Raw genomic sequence first — 23,148 nt, forward strand, 5'->3', positions numbered from 1 at the left:
TGCCTTCAGGAAATGATCTATCGTAAACTTGGTCCAAACAATGTCTTTGTGGAAACTAATAAGACACATTTAATTGATGGAAAACATATAACTTGTGGTTTATATAAGGAGGGCCAGTATGGGTGTCCTGGAAATCTTGGATGGAACTTTACTAGAGTGCCGCACTAAATGGTTTGTCGGATGTTTCGATTCCAATCTGCCATCATCAACATAATTTTTTCACCGACTTTTATACCGAATTTAAGAAAATATGTTCACTTCATTTATTCTTTCCCTAGCAAGGTTCAAAATGTGAAAAGTCTCATGTTCTTACTTTACCTCAAAAGCAGCATGTTTTCTTTACTGTTATATCGTTCACATTTTAGTTAAAATTCTCTTCATCTGCACCGGTGTATTTCCTTATTCGATCACTAAAAATGTGAAGAAATTTATGTATCCCGTTTCTCTCGGCAGGAATCGCTCCTTCCTTCACTTGTTGCCATTGTTATGTGGAGTGCATCAATAATGCATGTTTTATTGTCCGAAAGGTGATCAATTTCTCATCAAAAATCTCATACAAAATTAATATGACTTCGAACCTATCAAGTAGATTTATAGCTTTTTTTTATGATTCATTTAGAGAGTATTAAAATCTTTGATTTTATGTGCTGCACGTCCTACATTGCCGTTCGAGATTGGGCAGGGCCCACAGTAGCTCCCGGAAGTATTTAAAATCGGAACGAAAAAAAACGGAAAAAGGCGACATAGGAAGTTATAAAGAAAAGAGAAAAATAGAATAGAAAATTTCGGGCTTAGCCAAAACTTTTTTTAGTTCTGCTAAAACAAATCTGGGCGTTTACTTCGATCGAGGTCCCCACAGTGGGAGCCAAATTATTTCGGAAACTTTCAGAACAATAACGTGAATTAATAAACATTCGCATAAGTAATAACTTAGAATTTATTCGAATTAGACTAATGAGGCCAACGGGTTCTCCAATTTGCAGATTGCCAACAGCCAATTTACTCGATTCAATTTCCCGTAAGTAACTGAAAATTGGATAAACTTTTGTTGAGATCTAATTAGAGTTAATGGGCCACAAGTTTTCAATAGACAGGTCTAAATGTCCTGTTCAGGAAAACTTTCTGCATCAGACAACTTGCGTTTAACCAAAGTTTACTTGTTGTGCACTGTATCCCTTATTTATCTGAACCCACTAATTGTCTGGAAAAAGCTTTAAAAAATGGTTCCGAATCTGCAAGCTTGACTGGGCAGCTTAGACTGGTGACCACAGTAGGTGCCTAAATTAATGCCGCTCAGTGTCCACACAATAACAATCTTGTTCCTGAACTTAATGTTTGCATTAAGCTTGTTTCATAATGGAGAGAAAGCAGGTCTTGTTTAGTATGGTGAAGCTATCAAATTGGTGGTCAGTTGAAGTTTCATGAGACTGAATAAATAAAGATCAAAATCCCTTGTTCGGGATTTCAAGCAGGTTTTTGTAGAAAAAATGCTGAGCCTTCGGTGTTACGTATGTAGGCATACAATAAGTAAAAAATACCTTTAATCATTCTTATAATTAAACCTATATCGAAACATTTAATAGATTTCATGAAGCCATTCTGAAGTGTTATTTATAAACCTGCTAAAAGGAAAATGATTGATCATTATTAGCAGTATTAAGGCAATAATCGTAGAATGCACATAGGAAGCAGGTCGAAGGGTGAAGGTTGCCAAATGGTGTCTAAAAAAAGGTCGTTAAATATAAACGATATTATTACGTATTTTGGGGAGATCGATATGTGTATCTTGCAAATTGGGCGCTTTAAAATAGAAAGTGTCGTAAGGATTCTGAATCCAACTCAACATAGGTTTTCTGAGAACTAAAAACACACCGCAGGGTATTGCAGACACAGCACACAAATTGGACACTTTTAAAAGCCAAATTAGACACTTTGCTAAGGGAAATTCCCATTTCTAAGCGTGATAGGAGAAAGCTGATACCGCAATCCTAATGGTGGAAACCGCATTTTGATATCTATTACCGTTTCAAGATATTTTTGGAAAACCCGACTTTTTTTTAAATGTCTGTAAATCTTTTCTTATTCCCAATTGTTACCTTCTATTAAAATACCTTGACATCATTTTTGCACAGCTTTTAATGACTATGTTCCATTTTGTGAATAGCAATATTGTCAGAAAATTGAGAAAAATCATAACTTTCCTAATGGTATGTCCTGTATGCTATTAGTTGATGCGAGAGCTTTAGTCTAGGTGATTCCCATAATGAGAGGTTTGATATATACAGTGATGAGGATGAAGAATTCTGCAATCAATAGTATTACCATGGAATATATTTTAAGTTTGGAATTGTTAGTGTTGAACAAGTGGCGGCAATAAATACGGAGTAAGTCATGAAATTACCAAATGGAAATTTGCAAGCAAATCTGCTTAACGTCCATTCCACTGGTTGCACAGAATAAATTGACTATTTTCATAAGTCATGTAAAGCTCTAACTTGTAGTTGCGAACGCCTTTCTAGCCAATAAAGACTGGACCTGCTCCCATTATTCACTTAGCCTTACCTTGATACTTTACTCCTGACACTAAAGTGTTAGCAGCAAACACCTCGTGTTGCACTTGCAATCCAACTACCCTTCCGCCAACGTCTTCATTGAAAGTACCATCAAAATCACACACGTCACTCACTGCAATAGCGTCCTGTTCTCCACTTCCAAACTCATTTGAACTATCAGTACTAAGATTTGGGGGGCCCGGGGAGCCCCCCTCTATATCGTATCCTGAGAAACTTATACTCAACGCGTCTAGCCATGCTGCAAGTCCCGGAATTAAGACGATAAAAAATACTCGTTCGACGGGTTTCATTGTATCATGTTTTAGAATTGCGTTGTTATTATCACAACATATATTTTTTTAAAATATGAACAACGTCTCTAAAGTAGTGAAGCGAACATCAAACAGCGTTCGAAACTGAAAACCGATGAAGCAGTCGCGGTGTTAGAAACTAAGGAGCACATAGCGCGAAAATTATTGAGTCAATATTTGACAACATTGAAGCTGATCGACAATTTGTACACGTCGGGGGTGCGATTCGACCGAGGTAGCGACTCACAAACACACACACAAACTGAGGGTTGAAGAAATTTCGGCTCGGAGCTTAAGCGGGTGGCGCATTAGCGTGCGCGATCGATTTAAAGCTCTAAATTGTATAACACCTGAGTTTTACAATGATTTTGTTAATTTTATCACTAGCAGAACTGACTCTAAGCGACATTAAATGCATATGATACGTCAGACCTTTAAAATTGTGTATAAATGACAGAAAAAGACTCGAGGAATTTGACAAGCGAGTGAGGTTAGAATTTAAGCAAATGTCACCTATTATTAGGAGTGTGCGAAATTTCTAACCTCACTCATAAACTACAATTCAGCTAATGTCAAACAACAAAATTTGACATTTCCCAAGTTCTTCCTAATACGTTTTACCACATTTGATCTGATGAGTATTCTTCATTCATGCTAAAAATTAAACATCTCTTTTTCTTTTTATTTTTGTTTAATTTTCCTAAACCAAACCCCTTCAATAGTTTTATAGTCGACCTTTATTTAGTGTCGGAGAATAACTTTTTCCCAGATCCACTTTTCAAAAGCCTCACAATTCACGCCGTTGAGGTAATCAGCGCTTCTAGATTTAGAGGCAAAAACCAATTTCGTTCCTTGTATAAAATCAGTAGAACTGTTGGCATGTACGTTATATTCCATGGAGAGTGCAAATTAAGCTTTTTCCCCATAGAACTCCAAACAAAATTACAATAATTTACCCCATATATCCAAACACACAATAGAATTTTCCTTATACTATCTCCCCATTTGGCTGTTAGATAACTTTAATTTACGATCAAAAACAATACATCTTTTATTTTCTGCTATGAAATATTGATCCACAGTAATTGTGCCATTCTCTAACATTGGTAATAAAGTTTTATATCTCGGATATACACATATACCTACGTCGCAATGGCAATTATAATGGTTCAATAATACCAAAATCTGCAATTTAAAATTATGGTAAGTTCAGTTTGTGTCATTGTTGATTTTGAATAAAGAAAACACTTTGAAATTTACAGGAAAATCCGTAACCGAGTTAGAGTTAGGCCAGAAGTCGATCTTACTACCTGCAATGAGAATTCGCGAGACACTAAGAAGTGGAAGTTCTATATAACGGAAAAACTACCGTCTCAACGTAGAGAACGTATTAACTTGAATACCAATCCTAATTGCGAGAAAATGCTGCTATAAGGTAATTAATGCCCATTAGAAATAAATTTGTCCCCAGTTAGCTCTTTCCGTGCTACAAAAACTCTCTTCAATGTAAGAATTTATTCACATAAAGTCACGTTCTCATGAATAAATATTGGAAAACTTTTTAGCATTTTCGTTCGATTAATGAAAAACAGGTTTTTAGTTCAAAAGTGCATGGAAAGTTCACTGAAATATTAATAATTCGAAATGGGAAATTAGGGTCGTCGCTTGGCAACTTATTACCTACATACACTAATACAGTAATAGGAGTTGTGAGGGTCAAGAAACTCCATGATGTTGGGTCTATATGAAACAATTATATGTAACAACCTGGACGGCGCTGGGGTTCCCCTGTCTCAAAACAAGAACGTACTTGTGGCGCCATTCGATCCACGCGGTGTAACGTAATAACTAAAAGCACCTGTTTAACATAGGTGTAGTATTTGGGGTGGATGTCTTGCGAGTGCTTTGTGCCTCAAAAGTTTGGGGAAATTAGCAATTTAGTTAACCAAAAATGAAATGCGTAACAGTCGAAATATCGCTTAATGGGAAATAAATATTTTCTTAAAAACCCTCTTGCACCACTGATTTTGAGAAAATTTTATTTGCAATTTTTATTTTATTTTATAAATACCTTATGCCCAGTTGTCTTACCAGTTGTGTCATGCCCCAATCAGTAGCAGAACATGTTCATTTTGGGTTATCCATGTAGAGGAAAACTCAATTTTTATTAATAGCAAATAAACGTTTATTTTATCTACTTTATTCCGCCACTGATTTTGAGAAACTCCACCACCTTTCCTGAATTTAACAGAGACCTGTAATAGTTTTCTTACCATTTTATTCGTAGTGACGATAAAATGCGCTAGGTTTAGGGAAATTCCGATTTAATTTATTAAAATTTATAAGCATAGCAAGCTACAGACGCAATTTTAAGTTACTTTTATTATATTTTTTCATATTAATTCATATAAATAATTTTAAAATTTAACAATTAATGTTTTACGCCTTTCCTGTAGCATACTGTGGTCTGCACTTCTAACTACTAGATAATAATGCAAAAATCATAACAAATTAAAGAATTTGGAAAATACCTGATACGTCTTACACTATGAGGCACTACTAGATATGCTTCACTTGCCATCTCATAACCTCTTTGTCCCGCTCCTGCTTAATAAACTCTTCAGCAATATCAAATTCCTCATCAATTTGCTCTTGCTTAATCGCTCCAGTCTTCATCGTTTCCGGAAAAGCACTGTGCAGCCATTCAAAACTGTCCTTTTCTTTAGGCTTGATCTTCAGAACGTTTTTGCAGTTGTCCTCGAGAATCAATGCCGGTATAGCTGGCTTCGCCTCTGAGGCATATGAGCAGGAGAAAACATCCAGATTGTTGCCACCAGGCCCTTCCAGGGCTTTAAGAGTGATCTTGCAATTTTTTCTTTTGGGCAGAGCAGGTTTCTTGAACTGAACCTCGGACCATTCACAGAAACCTTCTGCTCCAGCCTCAAGAGGATAGACGGGACTATTGGTTGGTTCACTGGCAGTGGAAGGAAGGGGGCTCGACCATAAGGACATGACATTAGTCAACATGTCTCTACATCTCCAAAGCTCTTGGATGTCTGTAAGCGAATCTGTCTGAGTGGATCTTGAAGATGTAGATTTCTTCATAGGACCTGGATTTACATGGGCTAAAGGGGCTGGAATGATGATATGCCTGGAACACTGGTAAGTGGGCAAGTTAACTTGATGCAGGATTAATGTGAAATGGGGCATTTGGTCGAAGACCACAGTGTATAGGCTTGAAGACGTCGACCCTCGGTGGTCTACATGAGGCTCTCTTGCCCTCAGGAGACATGGAAAGATGGTGCCGTAGGTTGTGTATGTGAAAGGGCTCGGCTGGAAACATACAGTGTGCATAGCTGGGTAGTACTCTCTTTGCAAGCTAAATCTAAGGACGTTAAAAACTTGAAATATTTTAAGAAATATATACCTAGAAGTACGTACATGCTGCAAATTACGACTTGAAAAAGTTGACCTCCATCGGAAACATTCAAATTCTCATCTTTCCTTTGTCTAGGCTTGCCCTGCTGAATTTTCCTGTATTGGAAAGTAAATTTTATGTTTAATGTATAACCCAATGTTCCTGCTGTTGTAGGTGTGAGCTCGATCAAAGAATCCTGCGGAAAAATACAACTTTCATCACTTAAGTACATAGATATATCAATTTTCTGGTCGCCTCAAAGGGATGATAGAATAATTTGAACGGTTGATTTGGTGAGGTACTTGCCATGAGAATAAGATTTCCGAGCTTACTGGAAAACAAAGTGCTGCTATCGTTGGAAATGTTATCCAAATCGATCCAATGAGAGTCGTGTTTTGAGTGGCGACAGTCTATGCCGTATCGACCGCAAACGCATATACACTGTCTCTTCCGGGAGTTGAAAAATGGCCAGTAACCAGTGTTGAGAACGAATCCGGTGGGTATTATTTGCAGAAAGATGTCGAAAATCTGAAAATGTGCATGAATTATTACTAAGCAACCACCCAGAAATTTGCGAGTAATCGGAGATTCGTTATAGGAATCTGGGAAAATGTAATGGATACAGGGATCGTCAGGAAATTCAGCCCAGTTTGGTATACTTTGGAAGTTTAAAAGATTATAGACCAAATGGGAACGAAATTAAATACCTCTTCTAGAAATATTTCAAACAATGGAGATATATGTTAGTAGGCACGCTCGTCTGATTTTTCCTCATTACATTATTATTTATGGAAAACTCTAAAGATTTCAATTATAAATCTATACCCAGCGATATTAATGAGCTGCGAAAGAAAATTAGCACAATTTTAAAGAATGAAAAAAGAAGGGATTTTTTAAGATCAATATATAACAGAGTTTAAGAAGACGTATAGAGTTGTCCTTGGAAGTGAAGAGAGAATCGTACGAACACTTTATTATTTCCAAGGCGATTTTTGTAAATACAGAGTTTTTGATATTTGCAGGAAGATATACGTTAGCCGGCTCATCCACCAGATCTATCCCCATTAGATTTTTAATATTTACACCAAACTGCAATACTGAAATAACATATGATACATCATCGTAATCAGAAAAAAAGCTGAATTCAAAAATGTGAAACTCCAATGCGAGCAGAGAAGAAAATACATATTCCTCAAAAATTACTTACTTTAGCCAGAGTAAACTCACTCAATTCCCACTTGCAAATAATCAGCGAAGCTTCCAAAGCCTCTTGAATAATTCTGTAGAGTTGATCGCGGTAGAACCATAAATTTTGGGTATTCATTGTCCAACTAATAACTGTTGACCAGAGGATAGAAAGAAGACAGCAGCATTAATTTTTATATTCAAAACCAAATTGTGATTTCCAAATAATTGCAAAAAACCAGAGGCGTTTCATAATGAAATTTACTAGCGGGTGATCTAATTAGTCATTGACGATTTGTTTGAAAAACAATTTTTTGATACGTCTATGTCTTTGAGTCACCTGTACGTGCAACTAGCCATTGATGCATCAGTTCGAAGGAAGAAGCAATCAAACTGATAAAAAGGGCTATTAAAGTATTGGTTTTCAATGTTCCTATTGTGCTTATTGTTATGGCAAGGAACCCCTTAATTCGACCATAATAACCTCCATAACCATTGAATTTATCTAATTTGAGATTCTTAGGATCGTGCTAATATGTTTTGCGAAATTTTAGTTTTATCAGCGAAAATGATTATTATTGAGCATTAAGCGAATATAATTTGAAACGAAATTCAATGGTTAACCATCTAAAAATGAAATCACAAAAATGAACACACTACTTTTTTTTCGAACAAGTCTTTTTATTTTCAAAAAAATTTCAAAAACGTCTAGATGGATTTGATATATCTCTTTGTTTCGATATTTTAAACAGTTGTTTAGAGCTTGATAAGATCTTCAAGCGTCTTTAAAACGACAAATTTTTGGAGATTTTCTAGAAATTTTTGGATATCTCATAAGATTTCAAAGGAATCATTTGAAGATTTTTTAAACTCTTTTTTGAATCGAATTTAAAGGTGCATTTTTTTGAGAAATTTCTAGAGAAGTTTGGAAACCTCAATGGAGATTTGATTTGCCAAAGAATTTTTAAGAATTTCTCTTAATTTATTACCATTTTTAAGGGATTTTCAAAGATTGTTTAGGAAATTGCTTATAGTGGAGAAAAAAATTTAATGAAAAAAGCCTCTTCATCAACAACATTTATTTATTTTCATTTGATCAAAACGAAAAGAGCTCACGTCACAACCGAATTATTCAGCTACAAATATTCAACAATCTAATGTCAATAATTATTGTCTTTTAAAGTCGATCTTTGATTAACTTAGTGGCGATTTATCAGTACGCAGGTAAACAACAGGCAATAGAAGCTTTATTCCAACAGGAAACTAAACCTATAAGGGAAAAGGGCGCTTTCCCGCACGGATTCGCATTAGTACGGCATTGCTCTAGAAAGACATTGCACTTATGTGGCATTGCACCAATGCGGCATAGCACTATTATGGCATTGCAGTAAGGAGGCATTACACTAGAGTAGGATCGCTCTAATGCGGCATAGCAGTAGGGCGGAAAAGAGTATCAGGTGTTATTTTGTGGGTAATACTTTATGAAGTGACATGGTCTTCTCATAAAATAGAGAGTGTGGTGTCATAATATGTTCGTTGAAAAAATATGGTTCTTGACTCTTGCGAAAAGTATTTTATTGCATATATTTCTGACGGTTTGGAATTGGTTTAGCTCTCATTAAGAACGAAACTTGTAAATTTGACAATATTTTTATGAAAATGGCAGGGATTTCCATTACGTACCCAGTTCAGGTTAGTTCGAGTGTTCGGTTTGTTTATTTTTACAAGGATGACGCCTGATTCAGTAACAATAATAATGCTAATCTCAAGAATAATAAACATGCTAGAATATATATTTCGTCTTAAGCCCTTTCTGGAATATTTTACAGTTCCTGTATTTTCAAAGAACACTGCATGTTATTTAATGCTCAGATTTCCATGTAACGGATCAATAAAATGGAATGGTTCTTTGATACGAGAAATGTTATTTGAATTTAACCAGGCACTAAAAAATTACTGTTAGATGATAAGGAATGTATCTTAGTCAAAGTCCACAGATTTACAATTTTATGTACACTTTTCTTCGGCAACGTGAAATAAAATGTCTTCGTTAATTATTTTTTTTAGTGCGTTTTTACTGCCTAATGAATACTTGTTTATATCTACTTATGTGCCTTCTGAGCGGCTGTGGGGCTAAGTATTTTTTAAATAGGAGTTAGTAGAATTTCTAAAATTAAACTGAAGGATTATAAAATGTAAATATGCATAGTTTAATAGAAACAAAAGTATTTTAAAAAATGGAAAAAAGAATTAAAATAAAAAATAATAATTATTAAAAAAATAATACATAAATAAATAAACTTCATACAAAGTTATTGTCAATGATTTTGTAACACACACTTTTTCGTTCTCTAATGCCCTACGATATATAATATTTTTAAATGTCGATAATATCTGCGTTTACCTGTAACCAATATTGTTAATACTGACCAAAGAAATACGCTTTTTTCCTTAAGAACATGCCATTTCCTTAATTGACTATATTTTTAAGGCTACTTTTATATTAACCTTGGTTAATCATGATGTAGGTAGTTATCTTATTCGAACCAATACATTTAATAAAGTTTTCTTATTGTCTCTATAAGATAATAAATACTTGCTAATCTTAACCATTGGATAGATAGGATTTAGAACACTAATACAGAGCGTTCAAAATTTGGTTAATTTGCTAAATAAATTAATTAGTATTTAGAAAAACAGTAGGGCCTAAGCTAAATTTTTATTACCGTAAATATTTTATTTATTTTTAATATAAATATAAATAAACACATTAATTTATATTTATATTATTTATTTTAACTTTTTAATACTTTTTTATTTAATTTCAATTTTGAAGTACTTACAGTAAAACCGGTGCCTGTTAGTAACCCATAAAATCTAGTTAAAAATTATCCTCAAACTTGTTCTTTTCTAGAAAAAAAAGAATCAGTTTACTTTCTTAACCGTCAACGCTCTGTAATCAATACTATTATTATTGCTAGTACCCACTTTAATTGAAAATATTAAGGAATTATAACAATAGCAACGTTTTTGCTTTAATGCTGCATATCACATAATTTTTGCGCTATTATTATTGATATTTTATTATAATACATATGTAGGTACATTTTATGTAAGATACAAATTATTTGGAGCAATGCTAATGCAGCTTTAAAAGACCATTCACGGATGAAACTGAAACATTAAGGCCTATTTGCTTAATTATGAATTCGGTTAGGATAGTTGAAGTTAGCTGCAGCTTCGGCCTAGCAGATTGCACCTTTGGAAATCAATGGATTGGATTCTATTCCATGGCCTCCTAAGTAACTCGATCTGACACACTTCGATTTATGGTTATGGACCCTTAAGAAAAACTTGGTATACATCAATAGTAAGTAATTTCTGAGATGTTTTGAACCGTTGCTGTGACGACAATTGAAAAACAAGGTCAAAAAGTCACATGCGCTAATCGTAAGCGCAGCAAGTCTCGAAAAAAGCATGCAAATGGAGATCTTATCCTCTGTAGAATCCATTAGAAAAACAAGAATGAAGTTTGTTCGACATAGAGGCTGATGAAGTGATAATGACAATACATATGGTTGTAGTTTTTTTATGTAGATTTACCTAAACTTGTGCAGATAAAATTAGTTTATATTATATGCACGCTAATGCACTTCTCATGAATGTCCAAGTATAATGGGCCGGGCTTAGTGAGACCTACCTCAATTCATAATGGAGTAAATGGGCCTAAAACCTAAACTGAAAGAAAATCAGGAAATTTATCTACACTTTCATAAGTAAATAGCAACTGACAAAATCATTAAGATTCTCTCTATGTTAAAGTCTTTACTTTCTCAGTCCATTTAATTGCGTTTTATATATTCTGCTTTGTCTTCTTTACTTTATTGTCTTATAGTCGCGTTTTTAACGAATTCGCTTGACAGTCTTTTTTCTATTATTTGATGGTTTCTTACGCTCTCTATTTTCCTGAAAACTGTTTGATTTTAATTAAGTTTCAATCCTCCCTACTTTACCTATAACTAAGACGAACAATAGATAAATATATCTTATGATATTAACATTTACAATGATTCATATTGTCATTACACTTATTATCATGCTTTCAACTCAGTTCTTATATTTTATAATTAATAATTATTAGCTCGAAAATAGGTCTAAATTCCTACGGCAGTTATGAACCTAAACAGGTAATTATGTTCACAGGGTGATTTTCCTTAAAACTGAGTATAACTTTTCAGTTTACAGCCACATGCAGGGAGTCTTACTTAAGAACGTTCCCTCTGATGAGTGTACATTGATCTATTTCCTTCTGAGCCATAAGAACATGCTCAGCAACCACCGTCCTATGTTAATAATCTTATTATTGTCCTAGTAATCGGCAGATATGCTACAGTTTGCCCTAAAATCTATGTATAGACGGCAATATTAAAATATCATCAGGGCGGCCCACCTTTGAATTAACCCAAAGAATATTGATATATAGTTTCATAATAATATGTCGACGATATGTCTCATCATTCCAACGAGAGCCTAACAAGCTCACTTGTGCGTATACCACAAACCTAATCTAAAACACGTCGAAAATCACATATTTACTCATCTTCAGTTACGTCATCATAAGAATGGTACGTGGGGCAGCATAGGCCTTCACTGCCGTCCGGTCTGATGCAGAACAACAACGTTTCAGCCGTGGTGACCTCATGAGGCATTATACCATGGAAGTCTTTTAGGTCGCTGGCTGGGAACCATGCTTTTTCGTTGTCGTCCACCACGACATAGCCAAAGAGCCTGTTTGGTACGTTGGTGACAAAAAGAAACGGTCATTGATTCGGGGGCATACCTGGCGATTGCAACTCCTGGTATCCACAGGACTGAAATCAGAATGAGGAAGCAGATGAGGAAAATGGACCACATGGGCCAAGAATGCTTTTCTGTCTCCCCTTTGGGGGCCATCCAGGCGTCGTACCCGGACCCATCTACGGCAATCTCCACAAAGCTCGCAGCTAATATGGATACCATGGCAAGTGGGGACAGGTACTTCCAGCATATTAACCAGTAGAGACCGGGCCTCGAACCTGTCATCATTTCTATGTCATCTGCAAATCTATAAACCCCGCTAGTAATAGTTGTTTTTCTAACGTTACAATTATCTACATTTAAAACTCAACTTGATACACGACAATGGAAAAACTCGCCTACCTCTTTAGTCCATAAACATACGATACTGCAATACACTCGAAGAAAGCTATGATCAGTAACGGGAAATTGCCGCTGAAGTTGTCGAACAAGACAAACACGTAACTTCCAGCACCATTGGCGAAACTCATGGAAATAATACAGCAGATCAGGCATAGGGTACCGGTGAGAACCTCTTTGGGCAGGTTGGGGAACAGCTTCATGTCCACTATAGATGTGACCACGCCTTCGAGGGTTCCGAATTGAGAATCGATACCCAAAGTAAACAGCATCAGAAAGAAGAGAATGGACCAGAATTGGGCTCCGGGAAACTGATTTATGGCTTCTGTGAAAATAATGAAGGCCAGCCCTGTGCCAGACGCGGACTGAAAGATTAAAATTTATTTTAGAAGTTTTATATAATCCCTGCCGATAGCAAGTTAAACAGTTGGCCGACAGTTTAGTTCAATCGGGGTGTGTTATTATGGTGCAGCCATTTATCGCCCGATTTAAACTCGGTTAATGCATACACGCTTATACATATATGTGTTTATTCTGTTAGTGTCGGCCGACATTTTATAGAAAAATTTGTAAAGTTATGTTTTTTTAGGTGACGAATAAGATACGTTTTGCAATTTCCTCGTTGCTAATAAAGGGAGTCATTTACGGTCAATTTTACAGAATTCACAGTTAATAACTTTTTACCCTGTATGTCTAAAAGAAAATTCGAGGCAAAATCTGAAAGAGCAATCATTTTTCCATTAATTATGTAGTTCAGTTTCCTTTTGATATCTCGATCCGTTTTCGAGAAAAAAATATTTAATGAACACTTTGGTAAGACAAGAAATTAAAAGCGAAGCGAACCAAACTATAGTAGGCTAGGTATGTCTCATAATAAAAAATAGCATTTTCTCCGCTATAGAAAACGGTAAATAATGACGAGTTGTTTAGTTTTAAATGTAGTAAAAAATAGTATTGATGATAAAATTTTCAAAATACCGCATCACAACAAGTTTTCTAATAACGAAATGAGAGATATGATCTGTGTTTTTGAGCCAGAAAATTTCATTGGCCATGTTTCAGCTCAAAGATATGATAAATTGTATCCCGACCGAAGATAATCAAATCACAAACTATTTTAAAAATTTTATAATCGCTTAGGCGAAACAGAATTTAAATTGAAATAGCCAATTATATTTAAATTTTCTCTAACAAGATTTGGCTGAATTGCTTGAAGAAGTTCCACTTTATTTAAAAAGAGACATATGGTTCATGCACGACGGAGCTCCATCGCATGTTGGTCGGTCAGTGCGTGCATATTTAGATGCAGTTTTTACAAATCGTTGAGTTGGCCGTGGAAACATTTTTGCTTGGCCACCCAGAAGTCCGGATTTTAGTACTCTCGATTTTTTTATTTAGTCTCGAAAGAAAGACCTAGTTTACAACCTATTGGTACGCGTGAGCAGTTGTGGCAAAGAATACAAATTGCTGCCAACGACATCGGAGGCAATTCCAAAATGTTGTTCCAAACTTGGATGTCTCTTAGAAAACGCTGTGCGAAGTGTATCAATATCAATGGTGAATACTTTAAACAAATACTTTAAATCATTATTACGTATATCATTGGTTTAATTTTTATCTGTTATAGAAAATAAAAATACACTTGATTTGTTTCATTTTTAACTGCTCGTATTATCAAATTTAGACATAGTGTTCGTTAAATAGATTTTTCTCGAAAACGGATTGAGACATCGAAATGGAACATTCAATGTTAATGAATCACCCTGTATGCATGTATCTCTTTATTTTTTTAGTTTCCGCCGACTAAAGTATCGGCCAACTAAAACGTAGGCCGACTAAAAGTCACGTGTTGAATGTGCTTTAATTTGTCTGGCATAGTAAATTATTATCTGATAGCCTCCATTTGTCTTAATTTAAGGTAAGTATGTAGACAACATGACAAAACCTAAGGAAGTTCCTTAATGCAACCCAACTCACGTTATCAAGTTCCTTTTCGAGATCGCACACCTGTAGAGCAGGCAAGATAATGCTCCTTAAAGTGCCGTTCGCGTCTGTGAAGTTGAAAATTGATCCCACTTCTGAGGGCAACTCCAACGGAACATCGTGTTTGGGGCCAAACAACTCGGTTAAGGTCCGGTTTTTGTCGTCCAGGCATTTTTCGTAGGTCATCGTTGCCTTGAAACCGATTACTGAAAACACTACAATGCCGGCGAACATGGAGGTGAAGCAGTTGGTAAGGGATACCATGATTGCGTCCCTGTAGCAATTGTTGTTGACCTGTAATGGAAAAATTAGTCGCCTTAGTAGATTTAAGAGAGCAAAGGTTGTTGGGGTGGTGTTCTTCGGATTCATGGTTTGGTAAGCGGTTTGCTGAGTCTGAGCCTTCGAACGCTCGTAAAAGTAAACTTGACGTTATTGTAACTTTAAGGTTCGTTGCCATGGGCGACGGGTCATAAAAATACAAAAGCGTTCGCTAAACTCAGACTTCCCTCCATGGAAACTAAGATGCAATCAATCAGTTATGAACTATTTAAGTCTGAAATATTGTACGTAACACGTGCGGAAGCGTCTTTACCGCATTCGATTCCTGAACTTCAAGCAGCGTGCGGTAAAAAAGCACTTCCTACACTCCTGTTGTGGGAGCTAAATAGTTGTATTCTTATACTTACAGGATTGTAGGATGAAAAGGCAATCAACCCTCCGAATGCCAAGCCTAACGAAAAGAAAATCTGAGTGCCTGCCTCCAGCCAGACCACCGGATCCAGGATAATATGCCATGTCGGTGTGAATAGATGTCGCAAACCATCGAAAGCTCCTTTTAGAGTGACGCCGCGAAAAAAGAAAATTATGAGGACGATATAAGGAAAAGTGGCCGTCACGTAAACAACTTTTCCAGATGATGCTATTCCCTTTATCATGCACAGATAGACAAGGATCCAGGCCACGACGAGGGCGACCCCGATTTTCCAGTTAAAGGCTTGCGGGGTGTTTATGTCTTCTGAGATAGCCAACGTTGTCCTGTACCAGAAGAATTGCGTTGGACTGCTCACCTGGAAGAAAAAAGCGGGTACAATCTAGCTGTATGAATTCGGAAAGCAATGGTACCCCCCCCCCCCCCCCCCCCCTCCTAAAAAACCAAACTATTTGTTGGGTAAGGATACTTACTACACATTCGGGTTCCGGCATGTAAGAACCATTACGAAAATATACGTTGGGGCATTCCGCCCAAGGCAACTCAGACTGGAAACTTTGCATAAAATAGAAGAGGCACCAAGCTATGATCGTGTTATAATAAAGGGCGACGTTGAAGGAGACGACAGCGCTACTTATTCCAATTCCTGTAACAAACAGAGCTTCCGTGGATAAAAGGAAAAAACTCAGTGGTGTCCCACTAAGGAGCTATTTCCGCATTCTAGTAATTCTCACATCTTTACATCCACTAAGAAAAACTTGTGAAACTTATTGAAAAATCATATTCTCGATCTCTAATACTCATTAGCCTCGGTTGAGTCTCGCCTATTAATCTACATCAACTGCTGAGAAACGTTACTTCCCCATATGTTTCTGATATCACCGTTCCTCGCTGAGCTTGCTCGAACACCTCGCTTAATAAATATGTTTCTGCAAAGGAAACACCAAATATTTAACTTATGCAAATTAACCCCAAATAAAGCTTCCGCTCCTTTCTCCTGTCACCTGAACCGAGATATAGCCCTCGCGAGAATGTCTGGCAAACAACTGGGGCTCCAGAGTATTTATCAGTGTACTTAAGGTTGGCTTAGTTTGATTAAATTTCACCTAAATATTGCCTTGCATTAGCCAATTTGATTACTTACCAGCTAAATATGGCGACACCTGATTCCAGACCCCGATGGCACCCTTCCTCAACCTTTGACCTATGGCTAGCTCCAAGTAGAATATAGGGATGCCTTCGATGGCCAGCATGACAAAATAAGGTATCAAGAAGGCTCCACCGCCATTTTTTTGAGCTAAGTACGGAAATCTCCAGACATTTCCAAGTCCTACGGCATATCCGACAGTGGCTAGGAGGAACGTGAGTTTACTATCCCAAGATTCGCGTTCTTCTTCTTCGCAATCGGGTTTAAAGATTGGTTTTCCATCCTGAAATTAGTGTAAAATATCAGGATTCTGCAAAGCTGCAGTGTACAGATGTGTACTATTCGGTATATGTGTGTAACATGCATAAAAAAATTTTGAAACTGTTAATTTGATAGGTTTTTAAGAGTTAAAGGTTCTTTTATGTTCCCAACGGTAAAATTCTAACACATTTAAATCGAGACTTCTCGCAGGCCTCCTAACAAGCCCACCTCGACCTATTCGCCTGTTTGGAAAATGTCGACAGAAGAAATTCTTACAAATAATGTAAAATATGGAGAAACGTCATAAGATTCATTCGCTCATTTTGTTTCATCTTCGTTTTTGAATAAGACTGATCATCTTACCATTTGTAAATTTGCCTCCAGGGCCTATTACGCAAGTAAATACTGTTGAACTTCGATTATATCATGCTACATCCAGGTAAATTTCTGTCAGCATATTGATAAAATTTAACTAATTTAATGTCCATTGAAAACACCATACCAATTGTTTATGGAAAATTTATGCTGTAATCTAGACTGCCTTCTCATCTGTTATTTTGGCATATTCGGTATTAAAAAACACTCATTTAACATTTTCGTTTTCTGTCAAGACCGTCAACATGTGTTCAATCAAATCGAGGTTAATTTCACCTGTTCATCTATTAGGTTCTCCAACTAACTGTAAAAAAGTAAAATTGTCCGATTTTTACTTGATAGATGTAGGCAAAAACAATATTGTGGTATAATTGAAATAAATGAGAACCGCGGACTCCCTAATAATAGGTGATGTGATTACCCAAGTGATGCAAAATGTATAGGTACGCTTAATAACCCAACACATCACCCTGTATAATGTTTTGTTTCTATATTCTTACCGCGAAATTCTACATTTTAAAACTACGCTCCTTTCACATCACATTTACGATAGATTGATTCAGATCTCACTTTGTGAGCGTTGAACTGATGAAAAGTTTGGGTCTGCCACACAAATTACTAACTTAGAGACTGAACCGGGACTAACTCAATTCTCCCCGGAATTATTAAATGAGTAGAACATAGAAAATTAGCAGGCGCCGCATGCATTCGCATACGGAACGATTCTCAGCCGCTCGTGATGTGAATTCATTTAAATTTCCAACGGTAAGTTTAATAGAAAACTCAGGTGTAAATGAGGAGAAAATAAACCTAGAAACCGAAATCAAACAGGATTTGAGTGCCTAGTTCTACAGGGTGTCTCAAAAATAAAGTCGCTGGGAGGAAAAAATTAGAGATTTAGCTAAACTTAATTTTCCAAAAGAAATCTAGTGGGTCTAAGTCGGGACTTCGTGGTGGCCACAAATGTTCGCTATTCCAGCAAATTCATGCGTGTAAAAAAAAATTCAGATGAGTCCCAAAATCACATCTCCCACAATCTCACACCACACATTAATTGAAAACTGGTGTTGATAGTGCTGTTCTCTTATTCAACGAGGATTTTTTATTTCGTAAGAACGGCTATTTCTTCAATTAAATATACCTCTCCTTGTACATATTGCCTCGTGGATCAATAATATTTTGTTAAAGAGCAAAGGGCCATCATCTTGCGTTTAGAAGAACAAATTGCAGAAATCAATTCTGAGTTTAAAGTCCCTTGGTGACAAATTTCAACCAAGCATAAAATGGCATGGCAGCCGCGTCTCTTTCCGTAGAAGTTTAGAAATTGATGATTTGCTAACCCCTATCGCTTCAGAGGTACGTCTAGTGCTATCTTTCGGGTCCTCCACTATTTAGACGAAGATTTTCTTTTCTTGATTCACAGTGAGAATTTTTGAAGGAGAGAAAATAAACTAATCTCATCCATTTCTTCGTCAAGACACTTCGATGATCAAATCGTCTCCTGTTTCACTCTATTTTCCACCCTATAGCACTCATTTGTCCCATTTTTTTCTGGGACACCCTATATAAGAGGTAAATATAGCTTACTTGAGATCCCCTTTTACTGCTACAAGCTGACTTAATTTTAGTACTGGGGCTGGAATCTTCGAAGGCAATGTTCGTTGCCCCGTAAGTATTGGAACCACCGTTTTCAATAGTGGGCATCAACCGCCCTTTCATCTCCTTCAGCTCCAACCTGTCCAGAGACCTCTGAGAATTTAGATCCCTAGAGCTCTGCCTACGCACCAAGTGAGCTGTGTTGGCCATTTTTGCCCCTTTTCGATATGGCAGGTGATATGCTTCGACTACGTAAAGAAGGTTTTGGGTTTAACTAAACGCATCTTATCTGGAACAAAAAAATCCGAATGTTTGAAGAAACTCAGAAAGTACGTGATAATTTGCATGCGTAACTGATAAGAGAGTTAATTTACAAAGTACATGAAGCACCGTTTCGAGGCGCTCCAAAACTTCTTAAGCAATTTCGATGCCTTTCTGAACAAAACTTAACGGTTCAGCAGTTTTAAGGCTGTTCACGGTGTTTAGAGGGTCATGAAGTCAATAAATAACTCCAAACGCAGTATTTCGCAATTTAACCATTTGGATTGAGTGCCTGGATTGAAGCTGATCGATAAAGTACGCATTTCTGAGAGCGATTTGAACTCTGAAACAATTGTCGTGCTCGAGTGCATTAATTACTATGTGATTCGAATGAATGCTAACCCGAGCATGTTAAGCATTATTTATCCATACTGCTTTAGGCTAGAAGAGCTTCCAAACCTGCTGGATATATTTTTATACCCTTGAATATCGCTGGAAAGCGGAAAGTTTCGATTTTTGTTCGTTGGTCTTGCATCCTTTGTATCAACTAAAAGTGTATCCCGAATTATGCTGGATGTGTAGTTTTTGTAACGCAAGATGTATTGTTAAGGTTCTACTTACAGGGTGTTATTTAAGTACGTGGTTAAACTTCAAGGGGCGATCCTTTGAGTGATTTAAAGACGAAAAGCTTATAAACATAGATCCGGTAATACTTGGTTTTCAAGATACAGGGTGTTCAATTTTTTTTTTACTCGTTACATATTAAACAAAACTTCTAAATAACAAGAAGATGCAAACTAATATAACATAAAAACGTGATGACGGTTTTTATTATAGTACAAAGTCATTTTTCAAGCTAGAAATTGTTTGTTTCCTTTGGCTAGTAGCGTGTATAGAATGCAGAAAATTTGAGAAAAATCAAACACTTTATTAAGACGACACTTATACAAATGGTGTGCAATTTTTTAGTAAAAAAATATTTAACAATAAGTAACACAAAACTTGCAATATTTGCTAAAAATGTCCTCTTTTAATTTCAATGCAAGCATTAGTTTGTCTTAACATTGATTGTCGAACACGTTGAAATATTCCCAGCATATATCTTATTTGATTACATGAATCCCGTGTCCGTTAGATTAATTCTTCTTCAGTGTTGACCGGAGTTTTATAAACGAAGGACTTTACATACCTCCAAAGGAAAAAATCTAACGGATTTAAATCCGGTGACATAGGTGGCCATGACTGTGTTTGATGTGAAAAAATGTAAAAGTTTAAAAAAAGTTAGTGGCGCATAAATAACAATAATAACAAAAAATGCCTGCTAAATTTCAACAAAATCGGCAAAATGATTATTCAGATTTTTACAAAAAAATTATTTTTTAAGAAAAGTTTGACGCCCTGTTTCTCGAAAACGAAGCATGACCTGACCTATGTTTATATAAACTTTTCATCTTAGAATCACTCAAAGAATCACCCCTTGAAGTTTAGCTACCTATTTAAATAATACCCTGTTTGGAATGTAATCGTCCGAATCTTCAAGTTTCAAGTCTTACTGCAACTTCCTATGGATGATAAATGCTAATGAAATATACAATATGTTTTCCTTCCATCTTAATTTTATGTTTTACATCTTACGTTAGCCTAACTATAAATACCGCTGGATTTTTCGTTAAACAACAAAGCTTCTCGGTATATTCCATCAACTTCAACTACTCCTGTAAGCCCGCGGGGTCTCTCGATCCTCCGAGATTCGTCGCAATTAATCGGAATTTCATACACGACCTGTATCGTTCGGTAACCAAGTGGAATTTTAAAAACCTCAAATTTCCTATGCTACTTCTTGTATCCCCCTCACTGGAAAGGCTCAAACGGACATCGCCAGAAGTCCTAAACATTTGTCTTTCAAACGAACCTTCGCAGGAGCTCGCATTCAGAACGGAAAAGAAATTATGCCTCAGTGGGTGGTAAAAAATACAGAAATTTTTTATCGTCTTATACGATCAAGGTCCAGTACGGAAAAGATGGTGCCAACCATGTTGATCATTGGTCATAAGGGAAATCTTGGTGACCAGAAATGCATGTTTTCACATACTTGTGAAAAAGTTAGAAACTCTGATGATCATAACTTTTCATAATTTTTATTAATTAAAATGCCAATTAATAATTATTAATTTCAATTTGTAATAAGTAATATTAATTTACTTAATTTACACTTCAATTTGATGCAAAAATGTGCTCGTAATGGTAAATTCGGCAGACGACAAAGTTTCAGATCTCATGGTTGATGATGATTGATGGATCGCCAATCCGGCTCTCTTGCCAAACTAGATAGGCAGGAGCCCAAATGGGTTAAATGCTTTTGACACCAATCCGAGGCCATAAATCTGGGCTAAGTGATGGATCAAGTCAATTCAATTCCATTAGCCTTCGACATTATAGTCACACAGTTAAAAGGAAATTTAAAGGTACCGTAAAAACTCTTCAGGCACCAACGTGTTCTCAGTAATAGTTCAGCTTATTAGGAATGTGTAAATGTTTTCTCGCAAACTTGGGCATGACTTTCCAGCCTCAAGTCTCCTCAAATCGTGAGTTTAATATCGCATTGAAGATCGCATTTGGAGTCACGTTGAGGATGATGTTTGTAAACTTAACAATTATTCACTTGAATATTTTTTTAATTAATTGAGTGATATTGCTAAATTGGTGTTGATCAATGAATACTGTATCGCAACACTTTACTACTTTACATGCAAAAAATCACCTATTTTGAAAAATTTTTTTGAAAGAAATTTAACACTCGTGGCCCAGTAACATTCTCGTTTCACCTTAAATTCAGCACCCTGACTAAATTTCTTTGACACGCAATTCTTCTAGTATGTATTTCATGTTATTGTTAAATTGGCTCTAATAACATTGTATTTCACGTACCTGTCGATTTAGGAAGGACGAGACAAGCGTCCCGACGTCACACCGCACTCACACCAACTCTCAGTCTAGGGTGAATCAATACCGACGCCGGCGCACCGTGACGGTGTTCTAAAGTCATTAATGGAGACTTTCGAAATGGCACATGTGAATAGATAGAATTGTCGGTCTATTTTAAGAAGTTGCCTTATGGAGGGAAAATGTGGAAGATGAAAACTTTAAATAGAATAGATGATGTGTTTCCATCCGAAGTTCAGAGCGTCCATTTTTTGTTGGAAATGTAGAACCTTTTTGATTTAGTTAAAGTTGGAGAAACGTTTAAACTGAAGTAAAACTATGATTTTTTTAATAGAACATCCGGTAAATTTGTAGAGATTTGAATCTAGTTAAGTCATTTTATTCAGTTATACGAGCATTTGAGAAAGTAGAGCTTATTTCAACCAGTTCCGCTTGCAAAAATTACGACAACATAAAGAAAAGAGATGGACACATGTTGGCCGGCACGTTCACCAGAACTACTTCCATTAGACTTTTGACATGGATTTGTGATATTTGCATTAAACTGTACGACTTACCTTTAACATGTGATGCACCATCATAATGAGGTAAAACAAGCGGAATTCAGAAATGTAAAAAAGAAGTTGCAACGATGATGTGTTAATAAGTTTGAATTAGTTTGCTAAATACGCCAAGTAAAAAAATAACAACTTTTTTTTCTAAAATTTCAATTATTTTCAAATATCTCCAAAATTGGTCGGAGTTTTGAAATGGCGTATTCTTGAATTCCAACTTTGCTCCAATTGGTTCTCATAATTGAGTTTGAGAAACGAACTCCCTGTATATAAATGTTTACTGACCCCTGCTCATGTTGGTAATTATAACATACACAACCGTTAATAATGAAATTTATTTAAATGAGCGCCCTCATGACTGTCAACATTAAATCTGCATATACGTCTTAGAAATTCCCAAACAATCTAATTTGTAAACTAATTAAAATATATGTATTTCTGATATCTGCAAAAAGAAGATCGGCAAAAGAAAAAGTTCTTTGTGGCTGAAAATCTCAGTTCAATTTGTCAAATGTCTTGTCTAGTAATTAGTTATTATTAGCGTGAAACATAAACGGCTAATGACTAAAGTCAGGTATTTTAAGGCTTGCGAAATAGCTTACAAGCCATAAGGAAGATATCCGACAAAAAAGAAAATAGTAAAATACCATCGGTTTC

The 23,148-nt window shown here is 36.1% G+C and overlaps 3 protein-coding genes across 3 annotated transcripts in view; all 3 read right to left on the reverse strand.

The window, feature by feature from the left end:
* Positions 1-3,107, reverse strand: part of LOC136411947 (uncharacterized) — a 103,344-nt gene extending 100,237 nt beyond the window's left edge. Inside the window, exon 1 of the mRNA XM_066394746.1 lies at positions 2,563-3,107. Coding sequence (XP_066250843.1) covers positions 2,563-2,863 — 301 coding nt within the window. The 5' untranslated portion in view covers positions 2,864-3,107. The remainder of the gene's footprint in view (positions 1-2,562) is intronic.
* Positions 3,108-5,422: 2,315 nt separating this feature from the next.
* LOC136412289 (uncharacterized) lies at positions 5,423-7,607 on the reverse strand. The gene is made up of 4 exons (XM_066395319.1): positions 7,489-7,607; positions 6,588-6,809; positions 6,305-6,477; positions 5,423-6,248 (listed from the first exon to the last, which is right to left on the reverse strand). Exons 1-4 carry the CDS (start codon positions 7,603-7,605, stop codon positions 5,423-5,425), a joined length of 1,338 nt encoding a protein of 445 aa, XP_066251416.1. The 5' UTR covers positions 7,606-7,607.
* Positions 7,608-10,263: 2,656 nt separating this feature from the next.
* LOC136411967 (sodium-dependent neutral amino acid transporter B(0)AT3) lies at positions 10,264-22,100 on the reverse strand. Its single transcript, XM_066394788.1, has 9 exons — positions 21,923-22,100; positions 18,725-19,022; positions 16,499-16,784; positions 15,828-16,000; positions 15,332-15,712; positions 14,640-14,939; positions 12,666-13,027; positions 12,307-12,570; positions 10,264-12,254 (listed from the first exon to the last, which is right to left on the reverse strand). Exons 2-9 carry the CDS (start codon positions 18,941-18,943, stop codon positions 12,059-12,061), a joined length of 2,181 nt encoding a protein of 726 aa, XP_066250885.1. The 5' UTR covers positions 18,944-19,022; positions 21,923-22,100; the 3' UTR covers positions 10,264-12,058.
* Positions 22,101-23,148: the final 1,048 nt, after the last annotated feature.

This window comes from Euwallacea similis, chromosome 11 (assembly GCF_039881205.1).
Source record: "Euwallacea similis isolate ESF13 chromosome 11, ESF131.1, whole genome shotgun sequence".
NCBI classification, from domain to species: domain Eukaryota; kingdom Metazoa; phylum Arthropoda; class Insecta; order Coleoptera; family Curculionidae; genus Euwallacea; species Euwallacea similis.

Excerpts from the sequence above, each read along its gene's own strand:
- LOC136412289 (XM_066395319.1), bottom strand. The coding sequence starts at position 7,605 with ATGAATACCCAAAATTTATGGTTCTACCGCGATCAACTCTACAGAATT. Across the intron at positions 6,478-6,587 it reads TCGGAAATCTTATTCTCATG|GATTCTTTGATCGAGCTCAC; the intron begins GCAAGTACCTCA and ends ATTTTTCCGCAG. Across the intron at positions 6,249-6,304 it reads CAAGTCGTAATTTGCAGCAT|ATTTAGCTTGCAAAGAGAGT; the intron begins GTACGTACTTCT and ends TAACGTCCTTAG.
- LOC136411967 (XM_066394788.1), bottom strand. The coding sequence starts at position 18,943 with ATGGCCAACACAGCTCACTTGGTGCGTAGGCAGAGCTCTAGGGATCTA. Across the intron at positions 16,785-18,724 it reads GCAGTAAAAGGGGATCTCAA|GATGGAAAACCAATCTTTAA; the intron begins GTAAGCTATATT and ends CACTAATTTCAG. Across the intron at positions 13,028-14,639 it reads TCGAAAAGGAACTTGATAAC|TCCGCGTCTGGCACAGGGCT; the intron begins GTGAGTTGGGTT and ends TTAATCTTTCAG.